A 27,500-nucleotide genomic window follows, 5' to 3' on the forward strand; every position below is an offset into this window, starting at 1 on the left:
ACGTGTCACCTGACAGTCCATGAGAGGAGAAATGCTTCATGAAAATTATGTCACACTGCAGCTTCTTAAAGCTCACGGTGTTCTCTGTGTAAATATGAGCTGGTGTTTGTTACCGATCTCCAGTACTTTGAGAGCGAGGAGCCCGTCATCAATGAATATTCTGCTTCCCTTCTTGATCACGCGAGTCAGGCTGGGATAATCCAACCAGATTACAGACCCGTCCGTCTTATCACAGTCCGCCTCTGCTGTCACGACCCGAACCGACACTCCACGCTGCAGCGTCACCTCAGCATCCGCACTCTGACACACACAAACACCACACACACACACACACACACACACACACACACACACACACACACACACACACAATCAGAACACAAACACACACACACATGATCAGAACACACACACTAACCCGACCTCTAAACCTACCCATCACAACACACACACACACACACACACACACACACACACACACTAACCCGACCCCTAAACCTACCCATCACACACACACACACACACACACACACACACACAATCAGAACACACACACACACATGATCAGAACACACACACTAACCCGACCCCTAAACCTACCCATCACAAACACACACACACACACACACACACACACACACACACACACACACACACACACACACACACACACACACTAACCCGACCCCTAAACCTACCCATCACACAGACACACACACACACACACACACACACATACACGATCAGAACACACACACACACACACACACTAACCCGACCCCTAAACCTACCCATCACACACACACACACACACACATATTAACCCGACCCCTGAACCAACCCATCACACAAAACTTTCTGCACTTTTACATTTTCAAAAAACCTTTAATTACTTTATTTTTATAACAGATTTACAAATGAGGACGTCCTTAAAGGAGGTTTTTGGAATTTTTTTGTTACACTCTCACACACACACTCTATACACACACACACACACACACACACACACACTGCCTGAACACTGATCACACGCACTCCTTCAGAGAGTAAGTCATACCCCTTTAACCAGGCCGGTACGAATCTCCGGTCCTTTAGTGTCGAGAGCGATGGCGACGGGCCTGTAGTACAGCGGGTCAGAGGTCAGCGTCTCCACGGCCTCACGGATGTTACGGATCGTCTGTCTGTGATACTGAGAAAGACACGTGTGAGACGCTGAACGTGTCACAGAGACACGCGCACACACACACACACACACACACACACACACACACACTGACCTCATGAGAGCCGTGAGAGAAGTTGAGTCTGGCGATGTTCATTCCAGCCTTCACCATCTCCTGGAGTTTGGTGACGGAGCGGGAGGCGGGGCCTAAAACAGTCACATGACAGACAGACAGATGCAGAGAGATGAAGAAGAGAAGACGAGCATCTGAAAACACTTTCACTGGAAAAGCACTGTTAGCTGCATTTTTATTAAATATATACACTATATTGCCAAAAGTATTGGGTCATTCATTCAATTCAGGAGTTCCAATCACTTCCATGGCCACAGTCGTATAAATCAAGCACATGACGCATGCAGACGCTTCTACACACATCTGTGAAAGAATGGGTCGCTCTCAGGAGCTCAGTGAACTCAAGCGTGAGACCGTGATCGGTTGCCACATGTACAATAAGTACATTCGTGAAATTTCTTCACTACTAAATATTCCACAGGCAACTGTTAGTGATATTATAACAAAGTGGAAGCAATTGGGAACAACAGCAACTCTTACTTTCTGCAGAGTCAACAGATACAGTCCTCTAAACTTCTGTGGCCTTCAGATTAGCTCAAGAACAGTGTGTAGAAGTCACTTGTGACTGCATTGTGCCGAGTGTAAAGTTTGGTGGAGGTGGGTTATAGTGTGGGGTTGTTTTTCAGGGATTGTCCTCTTAGTCCCAGTGAAAGGAACTCATAATGCTTCAGCAGACCAAGACATTTTGGACAGTTTCATGCTCCCAACTTTGTGGGAAGAGTTTGGGGATGTTCCTGTTCCAGCATGACTGCGCTCCAGTGCACAAAGCATATCCATAAAGACATGGATGAGGAGTTTGGTGTGGAGGAACTGGACTGGCCTGTACAGAGTCCTGAGCTCAACCCCATAGAACAGCTTTGGGATGAATTAGAGCGGAGACTGAGAGCCAGACCTTCTTGTCCAACATCAGTGTCTGATCTCACTAATGCGCTTCTAGAAGAATGGTCAAAAATTCCCATAAACACACTCCTAAACCTTGAGGAAAGCCTTCCCATAAGAGTTGAAGCTGTTATAGCAGCAAAGGGTGGAACAACTCCATATTAAACCGTACGGATCAGGAATGGGATGTCATTAAAGTTCAAACTTTTGGCAATATAGTGTATATTTACACATTTAAAAATATCTAGAGTCGGAATGACATGAACTGTATTGCATGTGCTGCTGATTACAGGCCTGACCGATAGTGCAGATGATGCTGGTGTTGCGCGCCGTGATCGGCTCCTGGTCGATGTCCAGCAGACACAGATGCTCCAGGAACGTGTCGGCCATCGAGGCGTCCAGCTGCTGCTTCTGAATGAAGGAGTCCGGCAGAGCCATGACGTCAGAGTAACGTCTGATACGAGCTGAGAGAGAGAGAGAGAGAGAGAGAGAGAGAGAGAGAGAGAGAGAGAGAGAGAGAGAGAGAGAGAGAGAGAGAGAGAGAGAGAGAGAGAGAGAGAGAGAGAGAGAGAGAAAGTGAGAGAGAGAGAGAGACGGTCAGAGGTTCTGCTGTCTCTCTCACAGCAATTCTGGAGCAAACCAAACTCATGGTGTTCCAGAGGAAGGTCTCAGGGAAACACTTCTCTCATGGAGGAAGCCTTGAGATCTCAGTCTAGTTGAGCTCAGAGGGTATTTCATGCGTCCAATTAAAATTATATCACGTAATCATTAAATCAATTCTACTGTACAGGAGTGAAATTTGAGGACTACTATTATAGGTTAAAAATTGAGGTAAAAAATAGAGGGTAAATAGAGGCAATGGCTGCATGGCTGTACTGGGCTTGAACCCCTCGTTGTATGTGCATAGCCTACGTATTATGGTATTTTGACTTGACTAAACCAAACATTCAACTATGTCTGCCATAATACCATGGTTACAGTTAGGTTTACTACATTAAATCCATGGTGAATGTTGGTGATTTTTGGATTGAAAAGCCTTCTATAACTCTATGGCACAATGTCTGCTTCTTGCAGCGATGTTATTAAAGTCCCCCTGTGTTGAAAATCTTGCTTTTAATGTTGTTTATGTGTCTATGTGGTGTTTTTAATATGTTTTAAGACACACCATGTGTAAATTCATAAGTCGGCTCCATTGCTGAGTATTTCCTCCTTAAAACTGCAGTGAACCAAAGACAGTCTCAAAGACACGCTTTGAAATCGCTGATGTTTCTGACGTCACAAACTACCTTGTAACCAATCAGATCAGCGTGTGATCGTCAACCAGTGAATCTCTGAGCTGAGTGAGTGAGTGTGAACTGCGCATACTAAATGAGGCAAGGGTGTCGAGTTACATGAAGACATTTTTTTTCAAGGAAAGAACGTTTAAATATCTCATTTTGGTGATCAAAGATGAGTTTTAAGGGATAAAATGATTGAACACAGGAGGACTTTAACATTGAAATACAAACAAGAGCTGTTGAATTCTGGCATCATGAGTCAATGAAACATATACTCGTACTTAAACTAATTAGTGAAACTCAAGTAAGTCTGACTCCAACCACAACCCTGACATTTATAAAGAGATTGATAAATAATATCTCTGGAATACTAATATCTGTGACTTTAATTGATGGTCGTCTCAATGATTTCCTCTCGTTTCATGACACCATCAGAATAAAATCATTCAAGTCGAGTCAGCTTTATTTCTACAGCTTTATACAGTATAGATCGCTGTAATAAACAGGAGAATAACAGAATCAATAATGAAACTTCATCAAATATGAGACAAACTTAGAGTCAGGAGTGAAGCAGCTCTACAGAAGAAGAGAGAGTCACTATTCAGATCAAGTTCTGTTCTCTGATAGTGTCAGTGCAGTCAGATCAATAATATCACTGGATATTCATGCGATCTGTGATTTCTCTTAATAACTTTACTGGATGTAGATGCTGGTAATGTTACGTGACAAACAGACAGATGAGTGTTTGTCAAGGACAAGCAAATAAAAAAAAGAAAACAACAGAATACAGAGAACAGAGAAAGAATTTTGACAGTGACAAAACACTAAAGAGAAACACATCTGACAACTGCTGAGCTTCTGTTCATGGAGAGAAAGACTAAAGAACATCAGCAAGGTCACATTACAGACAGACAGAGAGAGAGAGAGAGAGAGAGAGAGAGAGAGAGAGGCGAGAGAGAGAGAGAGAGAGAGAGAGAGAGACAGAGAGAGAGACAGAGACAGAGAGAGAGGCGAGAGAGAGAGAGAGAGAGACAGAGAGAGAGGCGAGAGAGAAAGAGAGATAGAGAGAGAAACAGAGAGAGAGAGAGAGACGAGAGAGCGAGAGAGAGAGAGAGAGAGAGAGAGAGAGGGGAATGGAAAGAGTTAGTGCAGTTCAGTTACATGGATAAAAGAAGAGTTCACTGCACACACACACACACACACACACACACACACACACACACACACACACCCACACACTTCTTAACACCCTGCAAGAATATCTAAGTAATTTTATAATCAAAATGACATGCAATGTCTTGTAACATAATTTTCGCCGTATGTTACGGTGATTTATTAACAGATTTGCCAGCATCCATTAGATCAGATCAGAGTGAATCTCCATCATCACCAGTGTGAGGAGCAGAAGTGTGTTACTCACCGCCCATCCTGACCAGCACTGATCCACTGCACACACTGACCGTCTCTCTCACACACACACACACACGCTTTATTCATCCGGCGGTCTCTCCTCCCTCTGCTCAAGTGTTCAGGTCAGCGTGTGTTTGCACACATGATTCTAAAAATGACCATCCAGACTTTGTCCTTACTAAAGATATCCAAAGACAAACATCCGTGTTTCACCGAATCCAAACCTCCCGCAGCCGAGAGATTAAATCATGAACCCTATCAGATGAAAACAGAATCATGACTGTCTTCTGCAGAGCTGCTGAAACTGAGCTTCAGAACTGATGAACTTTGCAAATTGCAACACTGCAATACATTTTTATTTTCAGGATTCTTGAGGATAATGAATGTGTCTCGCTGAATAAACATTGATAATTATCAGAAATGATTCTTGAGCAGCAAATCAGCGTATCAGAACACCGCGAACGACACCGGTCCTTTAGTTATTATACTTTTTAGCTATTACAATTTTTATCAGAATTTTATATAAAAACAAAAATTAATTAATATAGAAAACATTTATTTTCATTTTAAATAAGTTTAATCACTAAATTTGTTTTTTTTGTGGAAAATTTTGATCATGTTTTGCAGTGAATAAATGCAATTATAACTGATTAAAATACACTTATTTTTATTTCAATTCATTTTATTTTTATATAAATGAATTCTGCCAATGGGGTCAAAAGAAATAACTTATTTTAAAAGCAAAACAAGATTATTTTTGACTCCATTGGCAGATATTTGTTCATCTTTTAAGCACAAACATTTGATTCATTTTTCAGAAAACAACTTCATGCAAATGTATCTTGATTTAAGAGTGTTTAGATATTTGTGCTGGAAAATATCTGAGTTAGAGCATCATTTTTCGCAGTGCTTTTATGCTTACTAGTTAAAACACCATTTTCTGCTGTTCATTCTGTTATGAAGCAGAACTGTAAAAAACACTATAGAAATAAAGCATATTTTTCTTTAGCCCGATCAAACGCTCTCTTGAATGAAAACGTCCTCCTGATTCTGACTGACAGTGAATCTCACCTGTGACAGAACTGATAGAAGAACAGGAATCAGTTTCAAGTTCAAGTAGAAGATTTAAAAAACAGACTTGAGTTGCTGTTTAAATATCTTCATATACTCATATTTAAACGGCCAAAGCTTGAATCACTAGAGTGAGTGGATTAGGAAGACCTGTGACCTTTGACCTTTGACCTCTGAGCATCTCAGAATGTGCTGTTTTCTCTGTAAGCCTTTATCTCAGTTCAGAGCAACAGTAATAAAGTCACAGTGTTTGCAGTGACTTGGCAGTAAATCAGTAGCTAGTGAACAAACAAACCTTTGAGCAGAAGCAGGAACACTGGAATCAAAGCAAGCTCATGCAAAAATAGACAATAAAGTGGTTTTACAGCTAAAAAACTATTGAATTATATATCAGACTGAGATCTGGAGGAGCATCAGCTCTATTGTTATGACTGAACCACTTTAGATCATGAACACTGAAACAAAGAGCTGAACTTTGACCACAGATGATTATGTAAGAAGTTTTTCCAGGCGTTCGGATACTTGGTTCTCAGAGTCGGACATCGACATAAACACACTGACATGAAGATGTGATGTTGATATAAGATATGACAGATTTTCTCCTACCTGAGCGTCGTGTCTCGTGTTGAGGGAGTCTCAAGACATCTGAAGACACACTGATCTTCTGCAGCGCCACCTACAGGACTCAGGCTGACGGAGACCGCACACGAGTCAAGGTCAAAGGTCGATTCATCTGAACACTGAAGGACACAAACACACACAAACACACACACGTGCGCTCGCTCTTCAGAACATGTTGGTTTAGAGGAATCAGAAGAATCTGGACATCATGTGTGGATTCTCCACATGATCCAGAAAAAACACTCGTATTAAATGTTCAGATCTCCTGGAGATCGAGGCTTCGGTTCCCAGGGAAAAAAGCGTCGGGCAAAGGAATGAATATAAGTGTTTCACACTGAAAGTAGTGATCAGAAAATACTTTATTGCATTTCAAATACATTTCCTTTTCCAATAGTGCATTGCATTTGTATCTGTATTAAAATCTATATTAAAATCATGTTCTTACATATTTTCACAATAAAACTTTGAACATACTTTAAGTATGTATTTAAAAAAAAAACATTTCAGACAAATACTCTTAAAGTGGAAGTATTGTGTAATTTTTAAAGTGTGCTTATATATTTTAGGTATCTTTTAAACTGTATGCTTAGAATTATCACTGTAACGATGCACTGAAAGCATATTTTAAAAAGTGCAGTATTTAATATCCTGAAGTACATTTTATATGTTAAATTTGAGTATAATTTTTAAGTTCACTTGTTCAAGCCTACAGATGAAGGTGTTGCTGATGGTGTCGGTCGATCTCAGACTGCAGAGACTGATTGATTGACTGATTGACGGATTGATGGATTGACTGATTGGTTGATTGATTAATGTGAGAGTGTGGTGAAGGTGATTCTGGGCGGAGACTCGGGCTGCAGAATGAGTGTGTATTTGGTGTTCAAATCTTCTGTGGATGAAACACTCAGTCTGAAGTTCATCAGAATCTACAAACACACACACAGAAACACACTGAATTAGTAGAAAGACTGAAGTAGTATTTTCCTGTAAAATAAATCCTATAATGATATTATAATCCAATCTAATAATCTTAGTTTAATAACGTTTTTTAAAATAATTGTTTTACAGTGTATAATCTAACCAGTGTTGTTTTAATATCATATCTATACTCTTACAATTTTGTTAATATTTTGAATTAGATTTTACTGTAATATCTTCTGTTTTCACTTTAAGTTTGGTTAAAGTTTCAGGCATTTTGTTGTTTTTGTATTAGTTTTTTTAATGTCTATAAAGTTTTTATTATTTTTTGTTTTTAGTTTATTTAGTCTGAATTATTTTAGCACTTCAAATTAAACTGAATGAAAGTGAGAAATGTTGCTGAAACGTTCTAATATTTTATTTTAGTTGAGTTAACTTTATTTACTATCAAGTATTTCATTTTTTAAATAATAAACCCTTGCCTTTGGCCACGCGTGCACAACTGAGGCTCAGTGTTTGTAAATAAGGGATGTTTTTCCTAACGTATACTTCTGGATAGATGCATCTATTTCAATGGGAACGACTCTAAGGCTGAATCTAAAGCACGCGGACGGTTGTCAGTCTCAGAATCCGTGACTTTGCTGCGACTCAATCTGGTTTGTGAGTGATCGGGTGTTGTTCTCCTGCAGTAACTCACGTGCAGTAACAGCAGCTGCATCTCGTTCTCTGCGATCCTGCGACCCACACACTGTCTGGAGCCGAAGCCAAATGCCAGCGAGAGGAACCCTCCTCCAGAACCCGGCTCAGCTGTGGCCCAGCGGCCCGGCTCGAAGCGCTGCGGGCTCTCGAACACCTCGTGACTCCGGCCCAGAGGATACAGGCACACCTGCACCAGCGTCTGAAACACCGCTTCACATCAGGAATGCTGACAGTCACATGTATTTTACCCTCATGTTGTTCAGGGCATTTCCACTATTGGCACCCTTGGTAAATATGTGCAAAATCTGCATTGTTTATCCTTTTGATCTTTCGTTCAAAAATTTCACAAAAAAATCTAACCTTTCATTGAAGTAAAAGAATGGGGGGAAATCACATAATGAAATAAATGTTTTTCTCCAATGCATAATTATTGGCACCCCTAGAAATTCCTATGAGTAAAATATCTCTGAAGGTTATTCCCATTTATATCTGTTTGTTTTTTTTTGTTTTTTTTTTAGGACATCAGGATGACTAGGAACATGACATGGTCTAGCTATGACTTCTAGTTTCACAGGAGTATAAATATGAGGAAACACAAAGGCCAAATTCCCTTTATCATACATCAGAATCAGTAATACAACACAATATAGTTCTGATGTGCAGCAAAAGATTGTTGAGCATCACAAAATATAAAGTGGCTGTAAGAAAATAGCTAAAGCACTGAAAATCCCCATTTCCACCATTATGGCAATAATTAAGAAGTTTCAATCACCTAAAGATGTTGTGAATCTGTCAGGAAGAGGACGTGTGTTTATATCGTCCTTATGCAAGAGTTTGAGTGAACACAAACTCTCTCCGAGGATCACAGATGGAGAATCGCAGAGATCAGTGAGTCTCGGGGTCAGAGAGCATAAAACACTACATCAGCACATGTTGTTTGGGAGGGTTTCAAGAACAATCCCCCTGCTCATTCAGAAACTCCAGCATGTTCAGCTGTCAGACACGACTGGGTCTTCAAACGGGACTGGATTCTGTGGTCCGATGAAATAAAGAAGAGCTTTTTGGCAGCAAACACACGAGATGAGATATAAAGTTCCCCATGTCCACGGTTAAATACACCGCTGGATCTCTAATGTTTGGGCCTATTTTTTTGTTGGAGGACCTGGACTACTTCTTCAGATTCACAGCATTATGGACACTAGAAAATACCAAAAGATAAAAAAATCAAATCTCTGCTGGAAATCTTATAATGGGCCGTGGTAGGATCCTCCCTCAGGACAACGATCCAAAAACAAACATCAAAATCAACACAAAAATGAGTCACTGAGCAGTCATCAGTTATCTTGGCAAAAGGAGGTTGCAATAATTGTGGCCAACATGCACTGGAGAAAAACAATTATTTCATAATGAGATTTTCCCCCCAATTTGAATTGTTTTACTTGAGTGAAAGGTTAGAATTTGGTGACTTTTTTGAATGAAAGATAAAAAAAATAAACAATGCAGATTTATTTTTACAGCCATCGTTGATCATTTTACCAGGGGTGCCAATATTAGTGGAGGGCACTGTAAATGTTATCGCATTGGACTAAAACTTACTGACTTTGCTCATTAAGGGTATAACAACTTCACAATTTATTTTTTTTGCTTTTTGAGGGAATTGGCTGTTCCCTCAGATATTGCCCTATTTCAAGTTTTTTGGCTTTTAGTGTGAATATATTAGCCTTACTGTTATCTATAAGCTAGTGTGCTCCAAAACAATGACAGATGTCAGAATCCAACGCCAGACTGACATTAATCTCCAACGTTGGACAGACGTATTGTGGTTGAAAATGAAAATCGGGTTGACGTCAGAAACCAACATCAGTCGAGTTCTGACGTCAACCCGACTTTCATTTCCAACCAAAATGCAACCAAATCATCCCCTGACTGACGTAACTACTTTCTATTCGAGGACCTTGACAGAAATGTAGTGGAGTAAAAGTATGATATTTGTCTTTCAAATGTAGTGAAGTTAAAGCAAAATTTTCCAGAAAAAACAATACTCAAGTAAAGTACAGATACTCAAAAAGTGTACTTAAGTACAGTACTCAAGTAAATGTACTTTGTTACTGTCCACCTCTGATCGTAGGCCTCATTAATCTGAACTCATGCGCCTCAGTGTTAAAAAACCCCACTAAGCTTAGATCAACGAGGCCAAAACCTGTGCTAACTGAAAGAAAAGAAGTTGATAAAAAAGATGCAATCCAATATTTGGTCATTACTGGAGGTTTACAAGCAGTTTAAAACACTGGGAAACACCAGTTTTGCTTAAGGATTTTCAACACAGCACAAAGATTAATAATGTGAAAATGTTGCGATTTTCCTGATTCGGTCAGATGTGTGTGTTTGTGTGTTTGTCTCACCCCTGCCGGCACATGGTAGTTCTGGAGGACGATGTCTCGAACCGGATACCTCTGGACGGTGATTCCCACTGGATACAGCCTGAAACACACAAACACACTCTCAGCGTCTGTAATCATATGGCCACTGATCAGATGAGAACAGAACTTGATCTGAATAGTGACTCTCTCTTCTTCTGTAGAGCTGCTTCACACCTGACTCTAAGTTTGTCTCATATTTGATGAAGTTTCATCAGTGATTCTGTTATTCTCCTGTTTATTACTGTGAAGCTGCTGTGAAATTATTAAGCTTACTTGTCTTTCTGATGATATTCTTGATGATCTGGCCTCTCTCTCACCTCAGTGTCTCCTTCACGGTTCCTTTCAGCAGAGGCGCCCCCTGCAGGGCCTTCTGGGGGTTTCCTGATGCCTGTTGCCATGACGACAGCACCTGCGCTCGCACACGCTCCTGCACGTCAGGGTTGCGCGCCAACTCGAAGAGAGCAAACTGCAGCGGGACGGCGGTCTGAGTGATTGAATGTTCATAAAACATATTAATTCCCCCACATTCTCCATTGTTGCAGCTCCTCTCTCCCCAGTCTGTAAGTAACGCTCTGTTTAGTTCCTGTTTCTATGAAGCTCCTCCTTCTGAAAAACACAGTGTTCTGATTGGTTGGCTGGAGCAGAGTGCTGTAATTGGTCGAGCGCTTCGAGCGTGTTTGGGAAAAGTCCCGCCCCTTACCATAACCGCCAGTTTAACACACTACTAACTAACTCAACCAGGCCCCGCCCCTTTATTCTGCATATTAATTATTTAAATGAGGAATGTTGTGACAAGTTCGTTCCCTTTCAATGGATGGACAGAAAGAAAAAATATCTTACAGATATTTATGCGCCATCTAGAGTTTCATGACAGAACTAAACTATGACGCTTTTGTATGAACTATTGTTATAAGTTGTTGTCAGTTTGTTGGTCGGTGCATGTGAGATTGTACCGTATCGACTCCGCCGGCCATCAGTTCGGTGATGTTGGCTCTGATCAGCTCTAATGATAACTGCCCCGCGTCGATCAGCTGCCCTAGCACGCCCTGGAAACGCCCCTCAGAGCCTCCGGACGCCCCCGTCTGCAGACGCTGATACCCCCGCTGGATGCGCGCCTCCGCTGCAAACATACACACACACACACACACACACATAAACACATGCACACAACCAGTGTTGGGGGAAACTCATTACAAGTAACATGAGTTACGTAATCAGATTAAGTATTAACGCATTACTTTTTCAATTTACAACAAAATATCGAAGTTACTTTTTCAAATAAGTAATGCTAGTTACTTTTTCACATTCATTGACTGACAGCTCTCCTGTCCCCATGTTGAGAGAAATAAAGTGAGGAGGTGTGTGTGTGTGTGTGTGTGTGTGTGTGTGTGTGTGTGTGTGTGTGTGTGTGTGTGTGTGTGTGCGCTGTGTAAACATGATGGTTATTTTAGTTCTAGACTAAACGTGAACATGCATTTACTTATCTCACTCACACGAAAACATTCAGTATTCCTCAAAATTAATAAAAACAGTAAAATGCAATCTCAGAATGTCACGCAAAAGTTTTATAATTTACTATATTCAATTACACAAATATACTTTATGTATTTAATCTCACTTTATTAGCCAATGTCTTTGCTGATGACCTTCAATGATCTAATTCAACCATACTAATAAGCAATAATGACTTTGGATTAGATTTTTAAATAAGAGTGTTGAACTTCCTTCTCCTGTATCCTATTGTTCTTTAATCCAGAATAACAGAAGCTGAAAGGTTTGTTTGAGTGGCGCCCTCTACTGTACAATACTCTACTGTACTGTACTCTACTCTACCTCTACTGTACTCTACCTCTACTGTACTCTACTGTACAGGCGTAAATATGCATTTCCTTCAGTCGGAGGATTATTCACTTCACTTTTGGTGTGAAAGGGCCTCAACATTTGCCAAAAATATAACTTTTTTATTGTTATTAAAAACAAACAAGCAAGCCCAACCCAGGTGAGAAAAAGTAATGCAAAAGTAACGTAACGCATTACATAAAAAGTTACAAAGTAACACAATTAGTAACTTTTTGGGGGATTTTGGGATTTTTCTTTATTGCATTACTTTTAAAAGTAACTTTCCCCAACACTGCACACAACACACCACATGCTGTGTGAGCGAGGGACGCACCGTGAGTGAAGATGTGGTCCCATGCAGTGGCGTGTTGCGTCCACAGGGGGGCGCGCAGGTGCAGCAGCAGGCGGGGGGGCAGGTACAGCAGCGGCGGAGTTGTGGCCAGCATTCGCTCCACGGCCCAGATGAAGCGCTCAGACTCTTCAGACGGAGAGGACGAGAACAGACCGATGCGCTCGCCGTACAGAACATGGCAGCTCGCTGGAGACAGAGACGTGTCAAATCAAAAAATATTTTTGATATCAGTTTTTTACCTGGGCCTGGTTTCCCAAAGCGTTCTTATCTCTAAGTAGTTCTTAACCTATTGCTTAACCTCTCTCTTAACCTTATGGGACAGTTCCCGAAACGTTCGTACGCTAAGTATATCTTCTGTAAGTCACACTTTCGTAAGGTTGGTCTGGACCATTCGTAGCTCTCTCTTAGCGTTGTTGCAGGTCTAAATGAATATAATTCTGAAGTTTTAATACACCCAGACAGTATTAAATTAGGCTAATTCAAGTGTTTTCATGCAAAGAATAAAATTGTCATTACACTGATTGTTGTTAGATTTTTAATTATATTATTATACAATATTATTAATTGAATTAAAACGCTCTTTTAAAGGCCAGTGAAAGCATAGGCTACTGTCAGTTAAGTCCTATTCGGACGCTAATATTGTTTCTCATGGGCTCGTCCGGTATTTTAAACATTTACAGGGGTAAGTCTGTGATTTTAGTGCCGTCCGAATCCATAATATCAGTGTTTTTCTCACCCAATCCGCGAAAAAATCCCTGGCCAAATTAGTACCTTCTGTTTTTTGACAAACAGGTCGTGTGGGGATTTAATTGCCGTCTGAATCCACATCTCTGAGTTTACAAGAGATTCAAAATTCACGGTTTGAATCCTTTTTGATCTCTGCCGAGCACCGTACGCAAGATGTAAACTTTTATTACTGAAATGCTGGAAAGTATTTACACAAGAACAATATTTAATCGCAGCTCCACCTCAGCGAACAAAAATGGGAAAGAAAAGGCGGCACGTAAATTTTTGAAAAGGTTATTGTGGCAGCAATAGGCTATATGTTACAATTTTAAAATATGTAGGTTAGGCTATTATAGGCTATTATAGTTTGGATTATTTTTTATAATATCCAATAATCATAATAAATTGCAATTTCAACTATTTCTGAAGTGCTTCTTTTATAAAGATGACAGCTTTTTCACATAAACAGCCCCTGCACGAGAGAATAATTGATTGTCGAGCCATCGATTTCAAACAATTCAGCACCATGGCCACGGACAGCGCCGGGTCACGTCGCACTTAAAGGGTTACTTCAGGATTTAGCATTAAGCTTTGTATTAGTAGAAAACCTGTAGTATTTTCGAATTACCATGCTTTCCCCCCTCATATCCCCCTGAGACGAGAGATTTATGTATTTTTTGTCTGGAAAAAATCCTCCGATGACGCAAAAATCGTCATTTTGCGTCATCGGAGGATTTTCTGTCCAGAGGCTAAAGACTACAGCCAGTAGATGCCGTTGTTCTGCATGTTTACAACCCGGATCTCAGTCACAGAATGTACACACACTCAGTCAGCCGTCTTTCTTTGGAAGCTAAGCTAGCATGCTCTTGTTCTGTGGAGAAAGCTGAATAATAGGAGAAAGCTGAGTAAGTAGGGGTTACCATCCTCCTTTTCCCGGACTTGTCCGGCTGGCGAGACTGTTAAAAATGTCCGGGATTCGGCTTTTGCGTTCTGCGGTCGCCATTCATTGTTTACATGCACACCTCTCGTTTCAATCTAACTGAATTAATTCCGATCGGTGAATCTGACTGTAGTGTTTACATGAACGCTAAACAAGTGATCGGTTGATGTGCGCTTTACCCTTGCTAAGAAAATTTCCGCTCCTCCGTGAGAGATGCGAGATCCGGCGCGTCGCAGTAATGACGCCACCGGCCTCGCGCCGTTCTCCCGCGGCCGTCAGCCTCGTCCTGCTCGCCACAGTAAATATGATGAATGGCGACTGTAGAACGCAAAAGCTGAATCCCGGACATTTTGGGTCTCTAAATCCCTGGCAAACTCATCACTTACTTAGGCTAGCCTTGTTGTTTTCAACTGTGCTCTCTAACCGGTAGGCGTGGCCTCCTAAGGCAGCGAAGCAAGTGCATTCTGGGAGTTGTTGTCTTTCATCCACATAAGCCAAAAATAAATTTTCTGGCTTTTCTCAGTCTAGAAAGCTCCACATTTCTTCTACTTAAATGACCTATTTTAAATACACATTCATCTTCCCAGAGGTGAAGTATCCCTTTAAGAAGGTATATCTTAAGCAGCTTTCTAAGGTATAGTTCGGGGAACACACTTAGGAAAATAAACAAATTTGGTAAGATATATCTTTCGAGTCTTCTTAGCAGGCTAAGAGTGAGCGCTATCGGGAAACCGGGCCCTGGTCATTTTTAATCAGAATGTCAGAACTGGACTTGTCTCTATATGGCTGGTTTTCTCCAATCAATCATTTAAATCATTAAATCATCATCTTACGATCCACTGCAAGCTCACATTCAGATCCGCCTCCAAGTTTGATAGTCACGCCCACATCTCAATATCCAAACAACAAGCGTTCTCACCCCGAAATATTTTTTCTTTTTCAACAAAACATTTACATTTATTCATTTAGCATGTGATTTACAAATGAGGAATACAAGCGATTCATCTTTAAGTCAAATTGAAAGATTTTGAGATTCTGAGATTCTTTGTTAATAAATGAATATAAAGCACATTATATTATAACAATTTATTCAAGATTTGTGTTTAAACTCAACAAGAACGCTGACCTTCCAAGGCAAAGCGGAAGAGGTCAGGACTGGGGTCAAGAGTCATCCTGCGCTGACCCGTCTCCCCCACCCCCCCCACCTCCACCCGCTGGCGCAGGGATCGGCAGAAATCCTGAGCCACGTCGTCCAGCAGAGGGAGAAACCGGCGAACAGCTGAAGAGAGCATCACCTCCTTATTCAACAGCAGCCTGTCTGACCGCCACTCCGCCCCGTTCCTACACACACACTTACTTTAGTGCCACACACACACACACTCACTCACTCACTCTCTCTCTCACTCACTCTCTCTCTCACTCACTCACTCACTCACTCACTCACTCACTCACTCACTCACTCACTCTCACTCACACACTCATTCACTCTCTCACTCACACTCACACACTCACTCTCACTCTCTCACTCTCACTCACACACTCACTCTCACTCACTCTCACTCACTCACTCACTCTCACTCTCTCTCACTCACTCACTCACTCACTCACTCACTCACTCACTCACTCACTCTCACACACTCATTCACTCTCACTCTCTCACTCACTCTCACTCTCTCTCACTCACTCTCACTCACTCACTCACTCACTCACTCACTCACTCACTCACTCACTCACTCACTCTCACACACTCATTCACTCTCACTCTCTCACTCACTCTCACTCTCTCTCACTCACTCTCACTCACTCACTCACTCACTCACTCACTCACTCACTCACTCACTCACTCACTCACTCACTCTCACACACTCATTCACTCTCACTCTCTCACTCACTCTCACTCTCTCTCACTCACTCACTCTCACTCACTCACTCACTCACTCACTCTCTCACTCACTCACTCACTCACTCACTCACTCACTCACTCACTCACTCTCACACACTCATTCACTCTCACTCTCTCACTCACTCTCACTCTCTCTCACTCACTCTCACTCACTCACTCACTCACTCACTCACTCACTCACTCACTCACTCACTCACTCACTCACTCACTCTCACACACTCATTCACTCTCACTCACTCACTCACTCACTCACTCACTCTCACTCACACACTCACTCTCACTCACTCACTCTCACTCACACACTCATTCACTCTCACACACTCATTCACTCTCACTCTCTCTCACTCACTCACTCACTCACTCACTCACTCACTCACTCACTCACTCACTCACTCACTCACTCACTCTCTCTCACTCACTCACTCTCACTCTCTCTCTCACTCTCACTCACTCACTCACTCACTCACTCACTCTCACTCTCTCTCACTCACTCTCACTCACTCACTCACTCTCACACACTCATTCACTCACTCTCACTCACTCACTCACTCACTCTCACTCTCACACACTCATTCACTCACTCTCACTCACTCACTCACTCACTCACTCACTCACTCACTCACTCACTCACTCACTCACACTCACTCACACACTCACTCTCACACACTCATTCACTCACTCTCACTCACTCACTCACTCACTCACTCACTCACTCACTCACTCACTCTCACTCACACACTCACTCTCACACACTCATTCACTCACTCTCACTCACTCACTCACTCACTCACTCACTCTCACTCACACACTCACTCTCACACACTCATTCACTCACTCTCACTCACTCACTCACTCACTCACTCACTCACTCACTCACTCACTCACTCACTCACACACACACACACTCACTCTCACTCACTCACTCTCACTCACACACTCATTCACTCTCAAACACTCATTCACTCTCACTCTCTCACTCACTCAATTCAATTTATTAGCATGACTGTGTAACACAATGTTGCCAAAGCATCAACATATTATATATAAATAATAAAACAAATAAAACATATGTATAGATCATGTCATATGTAGCATAGTAAATATAAATAAATAGATAAATAAACACAATCTATCCTAATAAATGAATAAGTACAGTGGGTCTCTCTAGAGAATTAGCTGGCTCTGGCGTTGTGAATAGCTAACACATATTTAGCCGCGAGTGCAGCTGTACTATCATCTTCTCCCAGTAAGAAGAACATTTTCTCAGCGTCACTCAGTTCAAAGAACGATGGAATCAAGGTTTCAAATCTGGGCAGAAAGGTTTCTCTTATACTGGAGTATCTGGAGCAGAAGAGCAGAAAGTGTTCCTCATCCTCGATGTGCTGTAGGTCACAGTGTCTACACTCACTCACTATCTCTCTCACTCACTCTCACTCACTCACTCACTCACTCACTCACTCACTCACTCACTCACTCACTCTCTCACTCACTCACTCACTCACTCACTCACTCACTCACTCACTCACTCACTCACTCTCACTCACTCACTCACTCTCTCACTCACACACTCACTCTCACTCACACACTCACTCACTCTCAGTCACTCACTCTCTCTCACTCACACACTCACTCTCACTCTCTCTCTCACTCACTCTCACTCTCTCACTCACTCTCACTCACTCTCTCTCTCACTCACACACTCACTCTCACTCACTCTCACTCACTCTCACTCACACTCTCACTCACTCTCTCTCACTCACTCACTCACTCACTCACTCGATCTCACTCACTCACTCACTCTCTCACTCTCCCTCTCACTCACTCACTCACTCACTCACTCAATTCAATTCAATTCAATTCAGAAAGCTTTATTGGCATGACAAAAAAGTACATTTTGTATTGCCAAAGCATCGCAACAACATAGAAAATAGAAAAACTTAGAAAACTCTCTCTCTCACTCTCTCTCTCACTCACTCACTCACTCACTCACTCACTCACTCTCACACACTCATTCACTCTCACTCTCTCTCTCACTCACTCTCTCTCTCACCCTCTCACTCTCACTCACTCACTCACTCACTCACTCTCACTCACTCACTCACTCACTCACTCACTCACTCACTCACTCACTCACTCACTCACTCACTCACTCACTCACTCACTCACTCTCACTCACACACTCACTCTCACACACTCATTCACTCTCACTCGCTCACTCTCTCATTCACTCTCACTCTCATTCACTCATAATCGCTCCCTCACTCACTCGCTCACTCGCTCACTCTCTGTCTCACTCACTCACTCACTCACTCACTCACTCACTTACTCGCTCACTCGCTCGCTCACTCGCTCGCTCACTCACTCACTCACTCACTCACTCACTCGCTCACTCGCTCGCTCACTTGCTCACTCGCTCACTCTCTCATTCACTCTCACTCACTCATTCACTCTCTCATTCACTCTCACTCACTCGCTCACTCTCTCATTCACTCTCACTCACTCATTCAGTCTCACTCTCTCATTCACTCTCTTTCACTCTCTCATTCACTCTCACTCACTTGCTCACTCTCTCATTCACTCTCACTCACACATTCACTCTCACTCTCTCATTCACTCTCACTCACTCATTCACTCACTCACTAATTCATTTACTCTCACATTCACTCTGACTCACTCACTCACTCACTCTCTTATTCACTCTCACTCTCTTATTCACTCTACCTCACTTACACACTCACTCAATAACTCACTCACTCGCTCTCTTGCTGTCTCACTCTCTCTCACTCACTCTCTCACACGCTCGCTCACTCTCACACACTCTCTCACACACACACACACACACACACACACACACACACACACACACACACACACACACACACACACACACACACACCCACACACACTGACTTGAGAAAGACGCCCTTGCTGTGTTTGCGAGTCTCCCGGTGTGTGGCCCAGGGCTGCAGGGTCATGCGTCTCGGGTGGAGGCCCTCCGAGCGGAAGAGCTCGCCGGTGTCCGCCGGCAACATGATGTTCACACTGCTCTGAGAGCCCAGATTCTCCCTGAGAGAGAGAGAGAGTGTGTGTGTGTGTGTGTGTGTGTGTGTGTGTGTGTGTGTGTGTGTGTGTGTGTGTGTGTGTGTGTGTGTAAAAGAGAGAGAGAGATCGTCAGCCTGGACTCACTAGGCCGGCCAATGATTCTGGCTTCCAACGATTATAAAAACAAGATAATTGTGACGAATTACTGTGATGCTTTCGTTTTGTCATGTATTATAAATGAAGCATTAAAAATGTATCTAAATAATATTTATTTAGACTGAACATTTTGGAAATGAAGTCTGGAAGGTATATATTTTTTGTAAATAAAATTGACAATATCTACCAATCTAACTCCTCATCCTGTCAGCTTGATCCTGTACCAACACACCTTCTCAAACATTCTGCCTTCTCTTATTACACCTATTAACCTCTTGATTAATAGATCATCACTGGTTACCCTCATCACTGGTTACGTTACGCCTGGACTGAAAACAGCTGCGGTCACTCAAACCTGGCCTTGACGACACAATCTACAGAACTTTAGATCCATTTCCAACCTTCCCTTCTTGGCAAAATTCCTAGGAAAGGTGATCGCCTCACTACAATCCCATTTGGACAAATATAACCCGCATGAGCCTCTTCAGTCTGGCTTTCGTCACAGTACAGAGACAGCTCTTCTAAGAGTAGCGAACAGTCTAGTTGAGGAAAGATCCCCTTATATGATCATAAAGTGCTTTGGGTGTACAGTAGTACCAGAGCACATCTACGGAGAGCCTGGCCACTCCCTATTAAGTCCTATTGTACCGAATTGTGGTTGTAGTTCCACCAGAGCGATCCACTGGGGGCGATCCACAGAGTTCCACTGGGGGCGATCACTCATGAGAGCAGAATGAATGGGAGTCTGTGGGGCTAGATGGCTAAATGTGTCTCTTTCACCCGATTGCCGTTGAGAAATCTCAGATTCGATTGTAGGTTTTGCAAGTTCAACATGGGTTATAGGTCTAAAGCTGAATGAACGAGTACTTGTCCTTTCGATTTCTTACAGGTTGAGTTGTTGTTGCCCATAACAAGCTAGCATTCTGCTAATGAACGCTGATTGGTCAGTGAAGGACTGATTACGACCAGAGATACCGCTTGATTGCATCGTGGCATCCGAAGCGGGACCATAAACAAACAAAACTAAAACTCTTCTAGAGCGTGTGTTTGCCTGTGTCAGCTGTGTTGTGTGTTTACCTGTGTTGTGTGTTTGCCTGTGTCAGCTGTGTTTACCTGTGTCAGCTGTGTTGTGTGTTTACCTGTGTCAGCTGTGTTGTGTGTTTACCTGTGTCAGCTGTGTTGTGTTTGCCTGTGTCGGCTGTGTTGTGTGTTTCCCTGTGTCAGCTGTGTTGTGTGTTTGCCTTTGTCAGCTGTGTTGTGTTTGCCTGTGTCAGCTGTGTTGTGTGTTTGCCTGTGTCAGCTGTGTTGTGTGTTTGCCTGTCAGCTGTGTTGTGTGTTTGCCTGTGTCAGCTGTGTTGTGTGTTTGCCTGTGTCAGCTGTGTTGTGTTTGCCTGTGTCAGCTGTGTTGTGTGTTTGCCTGTGTCAGCTGTGTTGTGTTTGCCTGTGTCAGCTGTGTTGTGTGTTTGCCTGTGTCAGCTGTGTTGTGTGTTTACCCTGTGTTGTGTGTTTCCCTGTGTCAGCTGTGTTGTGTGTTTACCTGTGTCAGCTGTGTTGTGTTTACCTGTGTCAGCTGTGTTGTGTTTACCTGTGTCAGCTGTGTTGTGTTTACCTGTGTCAGCTGTGTTGTGTTTACCTGTGTCAGCTTTGTTGTGTATTTACCTGTGTCAGCTGTGTTGTGTTTCCCTGTGTCAGCTGTGTTGTGTGTTTCCCTGTGTCAGCTGTGTTGTGTGTTGCCTGTGTCAGCTGTGTTGTGTTTACCTGTGTCAGCTGTGTTGTGTGTTTCCGTGTCAACTGTGTTGTGTTTGCCTGTGTCAGCTGTGTTGTGTGTTTACCTGTCAGCTGTGTTGTGTGTTTACCTGTATCAGCTGTGTTCAGCTGTGTTGTGTGTTTACCTGTGTCAGCTGTGTGTATTTACCTGTGTCAGCTGTGTTGTGTGTTTACCTTGTCAGCTGTGTTGTGTTGTGTTGTGTGTTTACCTGTGTCAGCTGTGTTGTGTATTTACCTGTGTCAGCTGTGTTGTGTGTTTACCTTGTCAGCTGTGTTGTGTGTTTACCTGTGTCAGCTGTGTTGTGTGTTTGCCTGTGTCAGCTGTGTTGTGTGTTTACCTGTGTCAGCTGTGTTGTGTGTTTACCTATGTCAGTTGTGTTGTGTTTGCCTGTGTCGGCTGTGTTGTGTGTTTCCCTGTGTCAGCTGTGTTGTGTGTTTGCCTGTGTCAGCTGTGTTGTGTTTGCCTGTGTCAGCTGTGTTGTGTGTTTGCCTGTGTCAGCTGTGTTGTGTGTTTGCCTGTGTCAGCTGTGTTGTGCGTTTACCTGTGTCAGCTGTGTTGTGTGTTTGCCTGTGTCAGCTGTGTTGTGTTTGCCTGTGTCAGCTGTGTTGTGTTTCCCTGTGTCAGCTGTGTTGTGTGTTTCCCTGTGTTGTGTGTTTCCCTGTGTCAGCTGTGTTGTGTGTTTGCCTGTGTCAGCTGTGTTGTGTGTTTGCCTGTGTCAGCTGTGTTGTGTGTTTGCCTGTGTCAGCTATGTTGTGTATTTCCCTGTCAGCTGTGTTGTGCGTTTACCTGTGTCAGCTGTGTTGTGTGTTTGCCTGTGTCAGCTGTGTTGTGTTTGCCTGTGTCAGCTGTGCTGTGTGTTTGCCTGTGTCAGCTGTGTTGTGTGTTTCCCTGTGTTGTGTGTTTCCCTGTGTCAGCTGTGTTGTGTGTTTCCCTGTGTCAGCTGTGTTGTGTTTGCCTGTGTCAGCTGTGTTGTGTGTTTGCCTGTGTCAGCTGTGTTGTGTGTTTGCCTGTGTCAGCTGTGTTGTGTATTTCCCTGTCAGCTGTGTTGTGCGTTTACCTGTGTCAGCTGTGTTGTGTGTTTGCCTGTGTCAGCTGTGTTGTGTTTGCCTGTGTCAGCTGTGCTGTGTGTTTGCCTGTGTCAGCTGTGTTGTGTGTTTCCCTGTGTTGTGTGTTTCCCTGTGTCAGCTGTGTTGTGTGTTTACCTGTGTCAGCTGTGTTGTGTATTTACCTGTGTCAGCTGTGTTGTGTGTTTCCCTGTGTCAGCTGTGTTTTGTTTGCCTGTGTCAGCTGTGTTGTGTGTTTCCCTGTCAGCTGTGTTGTGTATTTACCTGTGTCAGCTGTGTTGTGTGTTTACCTTGTCAGCTGTGTTGTGTTGTGTGTTTACCTGTGTCAGCTGTGTTGTGTATTTACCTGTGTCAGCTGTGTTGTGTGTTTACCTGTGTCAGCTGTGTTGTGTGTTTGCCTGTGTCAGCTGTGTTGTGTGTTTGCCTGTGTCAGCTGTGTTGTGTGTTTACCTGTGTCAGCTGTGTTGTGTGTTTCCCTGTGTCAGCTGTGTTGTGTGTTTCCCTGTGTCAGCTGTGTTGTGTGTTTCCCTGTGTCAGCTGTGTTGTGTGTTTCCCTGTGTCAGCTGTGTTGTGTGTTTGCCTGTGTCAGCTGTGTTGTGTGTTTGCCTGTGTCAGCTGTGTTGTGTGTTTACCTGTGTCAGCTGTGTTGTGTGTGTGTTTGCCTTTGTCGGCTGTGTTGTGTGTTTGCCTGTGTCAGCTGTGTTGTGTGTTTGCCTGTGTCGGCTGTGTTGTGTGTTTGCCTGTGTCAGCTGTGTTGTGTTTACCTGTGTCAGCTGTGTTGTGTGTTTGCCTGTGTCAGCTGTGTTGTGTGTTTGCCTGTGTCAGCTGTGTTGTGTGTTTGCCTGTGTCAGCTGTGTTGTGTGTTTGCCTGTGTCAGCTGTGTTGTGTGTTTGCCTGTGTTGGCTGTGTTGTGTGTTTGCCTGTGTCAGCTGTGTTATGTGTTTACCTGTGTCAGCTGTGTTGTGTGTTTGCCTGTGTCGGCTGTGTTGTGTGTTTGCCTGTGTCAGCTGTGTTATGTGTTTACCTGTGTCAGCTGTGTTGTGTGTTTACCTGTGTCAGCTGTGTTGTGTGTTTGCCTGTGTCAGCTGTGTTGTGTGTTTGCCTCTGTCAGCTGTGTTGTGTGTTTGCCTGTGTCAGCTGTGTTGTGTTTACCTGTGTCAGCTGTGTTGTGTGTTTGCCTGTGTCAGCTGTGTTGTATGTTTGCCTGTGTCAGCTGTGTTGTGTGTTTACCTGTGTCAGCTGTGTTGTGTGTTTACCTGTGTCAGCTGTGTTGTGTGTTTGCCTGTGTCAGCTGTGTTTTGTGTTTGCCTGTGTCAGCTGTGTTGTGTGTTACCTGTGTCAGCTGTGTTGTGTGTTTACCTGTGTCAGCTGTGTTGTGTGTTTGCTTGTGTCAGCTGTGTTGTGTGTTTACCTGTGTCAGCTGTGTTGTGTGTTTGCCTGTGTCAGCTGTGTTGTGTGTTTGCCTGTGTCAGCTGTGTTGTGTGTTTGCCTGTGTCAGCTGTGTTGTGTGTTTGCCTGTGTCAGCTGTGTTGTGTGTTTGCCTGTGTCAGCTGTGTTGTGTGTTTACCTGTGTCAGCTGTGTTGTGTGTTTCCCTGTGTCAGCTGTGTTGTGTGTTTACCTGTGTCAGCTGTGTTGTGTGTTTGCCTGTGTCAGCTGTGTTGTGTGTTTGCCTGTGTCAGCTGTGTTGTGTGTTTGCCTGTGTCAGCTGTGTTGTGTGTTTGCCTGTGTCAGCTGTGTTGTGTGTTTGCCTGTGTCAGCTGTGTTGTGTTTGCCTGTGTCAGCTGTGTTGTGTGTTTGCCTGTGTCAGCTGTGTTGTGTGTTTGCCTGTGTCAGCTGTGTTGTGTGTTTGCCTGTGTCAGCTGTGTTGTGTGTTTGCCTGTGTCAGCTGTGTTGTGTGTTTACCTGTGTCAGCTGTGTTGTGTGTTTGCCTGTGTCAGCTGTGTTGTGTGTTTGCCTGTGTCAGCTGTGTTGTGTGTTTGCCTGTGTCAGCTGTGTTGTGTTTGCCTGTGTCAGCTGTGTTGTGTGTTTGCCTGTGTCAGCTGTGTTGTGTGTTTACCTGTGTCAGCTGTGTTGTGTTTGCCTGTGTCAGCTGTGTTGTGTGTTTGCCTGTGTCAGCTGTGTTGTGTTTGCCTGTGTCAGCTGTGTTGTGTGTTTGCCTGTGTCAGCTGTGTTGTGTTTGCCTGTGTCAGCTGTGTTGTGTGTTTGCCTGTGTCAGCTGTGTTGTGTTTGCCTGTGTCAGCTGTGTTGTGTGTTTGCCTGTGTCAGCTGTGTTGTGTGTTTACCTGTGTCAGCTGTGTTGTGTGTTTGCCTGTGTCAGCTGTGTTGTGTGTTTGCCTGTGTCAGCTGTGTTGTGTGTTTACCTGTGTCAGCTGTGTTGTGTGTTTGCCTGTGTCAGCTGTGTTGTGTGTTTACCTGTGTCAGCTGTGTTGTGTTTGCCTGTGTCAGCTGTGTTGTGTGTTTGCCTGTGTCAGCTGTGTTGTGTGTTTACCTGTGTCAGCTGTGTTGTGTGTTTGCCTGTGTCAGCTGTGTTGTGTGTTTACCTGTGTCAGCTGTGTTGTGTGTTTGCCTGTGTCAGCTGTGTTGTGTTTGCCTGTGTCAGCTGTGTTGTGTGTTTGCCTGTGTCAGCTGTGTTGTGTGTTTACCTGTGTCAGCTGTGTTGTGTGTTTGCCTGTGTCAGCTGTGTTGTCGACGCCTCGAGAGGAAAGAAAGTGCAGAGCTGAAAGCTCCAGAGTGACTGAAGGATTGCCGTAAAGCAGTATCTCTGGTCGTACGATGTTTATGACGTCATTGACATTTTAAAAGACTTTTTAAAGCAAATAAGTGACTCTAAAAAATCGAACACCCAGCAGTGTGCAATTTCTTTGCATCTCCTTTAGAATACAACATTCAAATGACCAGACAAAAAATTATATCCTGAGAAAAGTGGATGTTGAGGGGTATAGCGCCATAGACCTCCAGTCATTCTGCACTCGTCCTGTGAGCGCCCTCATGTGGAGCCAGAGTGGAACTGCAGCCAGTTCAGAAGCCGGAAGTTTACTGAGAGTGGAAGTTCTAGTAGTACATATGGAGGTGCTATATAAATGCCTCATTCATTCATTCATCTCCTACTTTCCTCTGACACCGGTGCCCCCAGCCTTTTGATCCTTTTGGATCTGAGTTCAGCTTTTGACACCATTTGCCGTTCTGTCCTCATATCTCGCTGAACTGCTATTGGTATTACGGAACTGTCCTCAGACAGGCATCAATTCATTAGCATTAATGAACTCCAGCTCATTCTGCTGCTGTTTCGCATGGAGTACCTCAAGGGTCTGTTCTTGGTCCACTGTTGTTTTTAATCTACATGCCTCCTCTGGGTCAGATCCTCCAGCGTCGTGGTCTTCATTTCTACAGTTATGCTGATGATACACAAATATATCTTTCTGCTCAGCCCAATGCTGTTTTCCTCCATTACATCCGGCCTGTTTGATCTCAAGGCATGGATGACTCAAAACTTCTGAAACTGAATACTAAAAACTGAAACTCTGTTAGCTGACCCTAAATCCTGTGTCTCCTCCCAACATGAATTCTCCATGAGTCATAGTCTATCCTTCATCTAATACATGCAATCTTGGGGTACTATTTGATTCCAAATGATGTCTTGAACCCCACATCAATCAGCTCAAGTCCTGTTCTCCATAACATCGCCCGTATACAACCTCCATCAAATCTCAGAGATGCTGAAACTGTTGTCCATGCTTTAATAACCTCACGTCTGGACTATAATAACTCTTTGTCAATATTATGTAAAGTGTCCTTTGGTTCTCGAAAGGCGCTATATAAATAAAACACATTATTATTTTATTCATTTTTAAGCACAAACTCACTTCACTCTAATAGAATGTTCATTAAAAAAACAGACAGAAACACTGAGGAAGAAGAAGCTCATGTTAGCAGTGGAGAATCAGTCTCAAACACCTTTATGAAGGTCAAATCGTGGTCTCACGTTAGATTAGGATCCAATTCTCACTATTAACTACGACTTTTGCCTCAACAAACTCCTAATTACAAATTAGTAAGATGTTAAGTTTAGGTATTGAGTTAGGGTTAAGGGATGTAGAATATGATCATGCAGAATAAGGCATTAATATGTGCTTTATAAGTACTAATACACAGCCAAAATCCTAGTAATATGCATGATAATAAGCAACTAGTTAATAGTGAGAATTGAACCCTAAACTAAAGTTTTACCAAAATCTTAAAACAAATAAAAACAAATATCTGCACTGTGGCATGAACAAAACAGCTTATTAACGTGACTAATTAGTCTAAATTTACACAATAATCTTACATGATATAATTATAATTCAGAAATGTTTGTGCAAAGGTTTAAGTGATTGGACATATTAACATCATATAAAATTATAAAAGTCAGGAAAACATTCGAACTGATTTTGAAACCTAGAAATAAATAGTTTTAGGATTTAAAAATATGCAACGTTAATGAACCTGAACTAATGAACAGTTGTATTAATTGATGTTAAAGATTAATCGGTACTGCAACAAAAGTATTGCACATTGTTAATTAATATTAGTTAAGGCATTAACTGATGGAACCTTTTTGTAAAGTGTTAATATTTGTTTAGATCAAAAGTTGCATCTGTTAACATTAGTTGATGCACTGTGAATTAACATAATCATTTTTATTAACCTATTAATGGTTAATAAATGCTGTAAACACGTTTTGCTCATTGTTAGTTCATGCTTTAATGAGACCTTACTGTAAAGTGATAACTGAAGATGATCATTTGTATGTGGCTAATTAACCTTCATCTGTCCCTCGCCGGTGAAAATCACCCGAAGCCCTAAAATTATACTTCTTTTATTTTTTCAGAAAGCTTTGATTATTCTTTTTACATTTTTTAATGCATTTTTTTTTTACCTTTAAATTACTAGATTTGATCAATAAATAAATAGTAATTTCAGACCAACTTAAATTCAAAATAACTCACATTTTCATGCCTAAATCTTTTAATTCAACTCAAAATATCATACACTGGGTGTCTTTGACATCTTGTGAAAAAAATAAATTAATAATAATATACCATGATATTTCAGACTCTAGATGGCCTTATATCTCTGT

At 42.6% G+C, this 27,500-nt stretch overlaps 2 protein-coding genes across 4 annotated transcripts in view; both read right to left on the minus strand.

Annotated features, from left to right (window-relative positions):
- pklr (pyruvate kinase L/R) overlaps positions 1-6,818 on the minus strand; it is an 11,639-nt gene extending 4,821 nt beyond the window's left edge. The window contains exons 1-6 of one of the 3 annotated variants that reach the window (XM_081388305.1): positions 4,872-4,979; positions 2,474-2,638; positions 1,278-1,369; positions 1,058-1,189; positions 114-300; positions 1-9 (exon numbers count right to left, since the gene is read on the minus strand). The exon at positions 1-9 is cut by the window's left edge and continues 265 nt beyond it. In XM_081388305.1, coding sequence (XP_081244431.1) covers positions 1-9; positions 114-300; positions 1,058-1,189; positions 1,278-1,369; positions 2,474-2,638; positions 4,872-4,878 — 592 coding nt within the window. In that variant the 5' untranslated portion in view covers positions 4,879-4,979. Of the gene's footprint in view, positions 10-113; positions 301-1,057; positions 1,190-1,277; positions 1,370-2,473; positions 2,639-4,871; positions 4,980-6,538 lie in introns of those variants that run through there. The other 2 variants (XM_081388306.1, XM_081388307.1) reach the window with 2 other exon arrangements.
- A 77-nt stretch (positions 6,819-6,895) lies between these two features.
- Positions 6,896-27,500, minus strand: part of cyp11c1 (cytochrome P450, family 11, subfamily C, polypeptide 1) — a gene marked incomplete at its 5' end in the record, with an annotated part of 27,779 nt that continues 7,174 nt past the window's right edge. Inside the window, 8 exons of the mRNA XM_081388006.1 lie at positions 6,896-7,479; positions 8,169-8,369; positions 10,573-10,651; positions 10,908-11,074; positions 11,544-11,710; positions 12,764-12,967; positions 15,574-15,788; positions 19,261-19,416. Of these exons, the coding sequence (XP_081244132.1) occupies positions 7,363-7,479; positions 8,169-8,369; positions 10,573-10,651; positions 10,908-11,074; positions 11,544-11,710; positions 12,764-12,967; positions 15,574-15,788; positions 19,261-19,416 (1,306 nt within the window). The 3' untranslated portion in view covers positions 6,896-7,362. The remainder of the gene's footprint in view (positions 7,480-8,168; positions 8,370-10,572; positions 10,652-10,907; positions 11,075-11,543; positions 11,711-12,763; positions 12,968-15,573; positions 15,789-19,260; positions 19,417-27,500) is intronic.

Source organism: Scardinius erythrophthalmus (assembly GCF_964197995.2).
Source record: "Scardinius erythrophthalmus genome assembly, chromosome: 16".
In the NCBI taxonomy this organism is placed as follows: Eukaryota; Metazoa; Chordata; class Actinopteri; order Cypriniformes; family Leuciscidae; genus Scardinius; species Scardinius erythrophthalmus.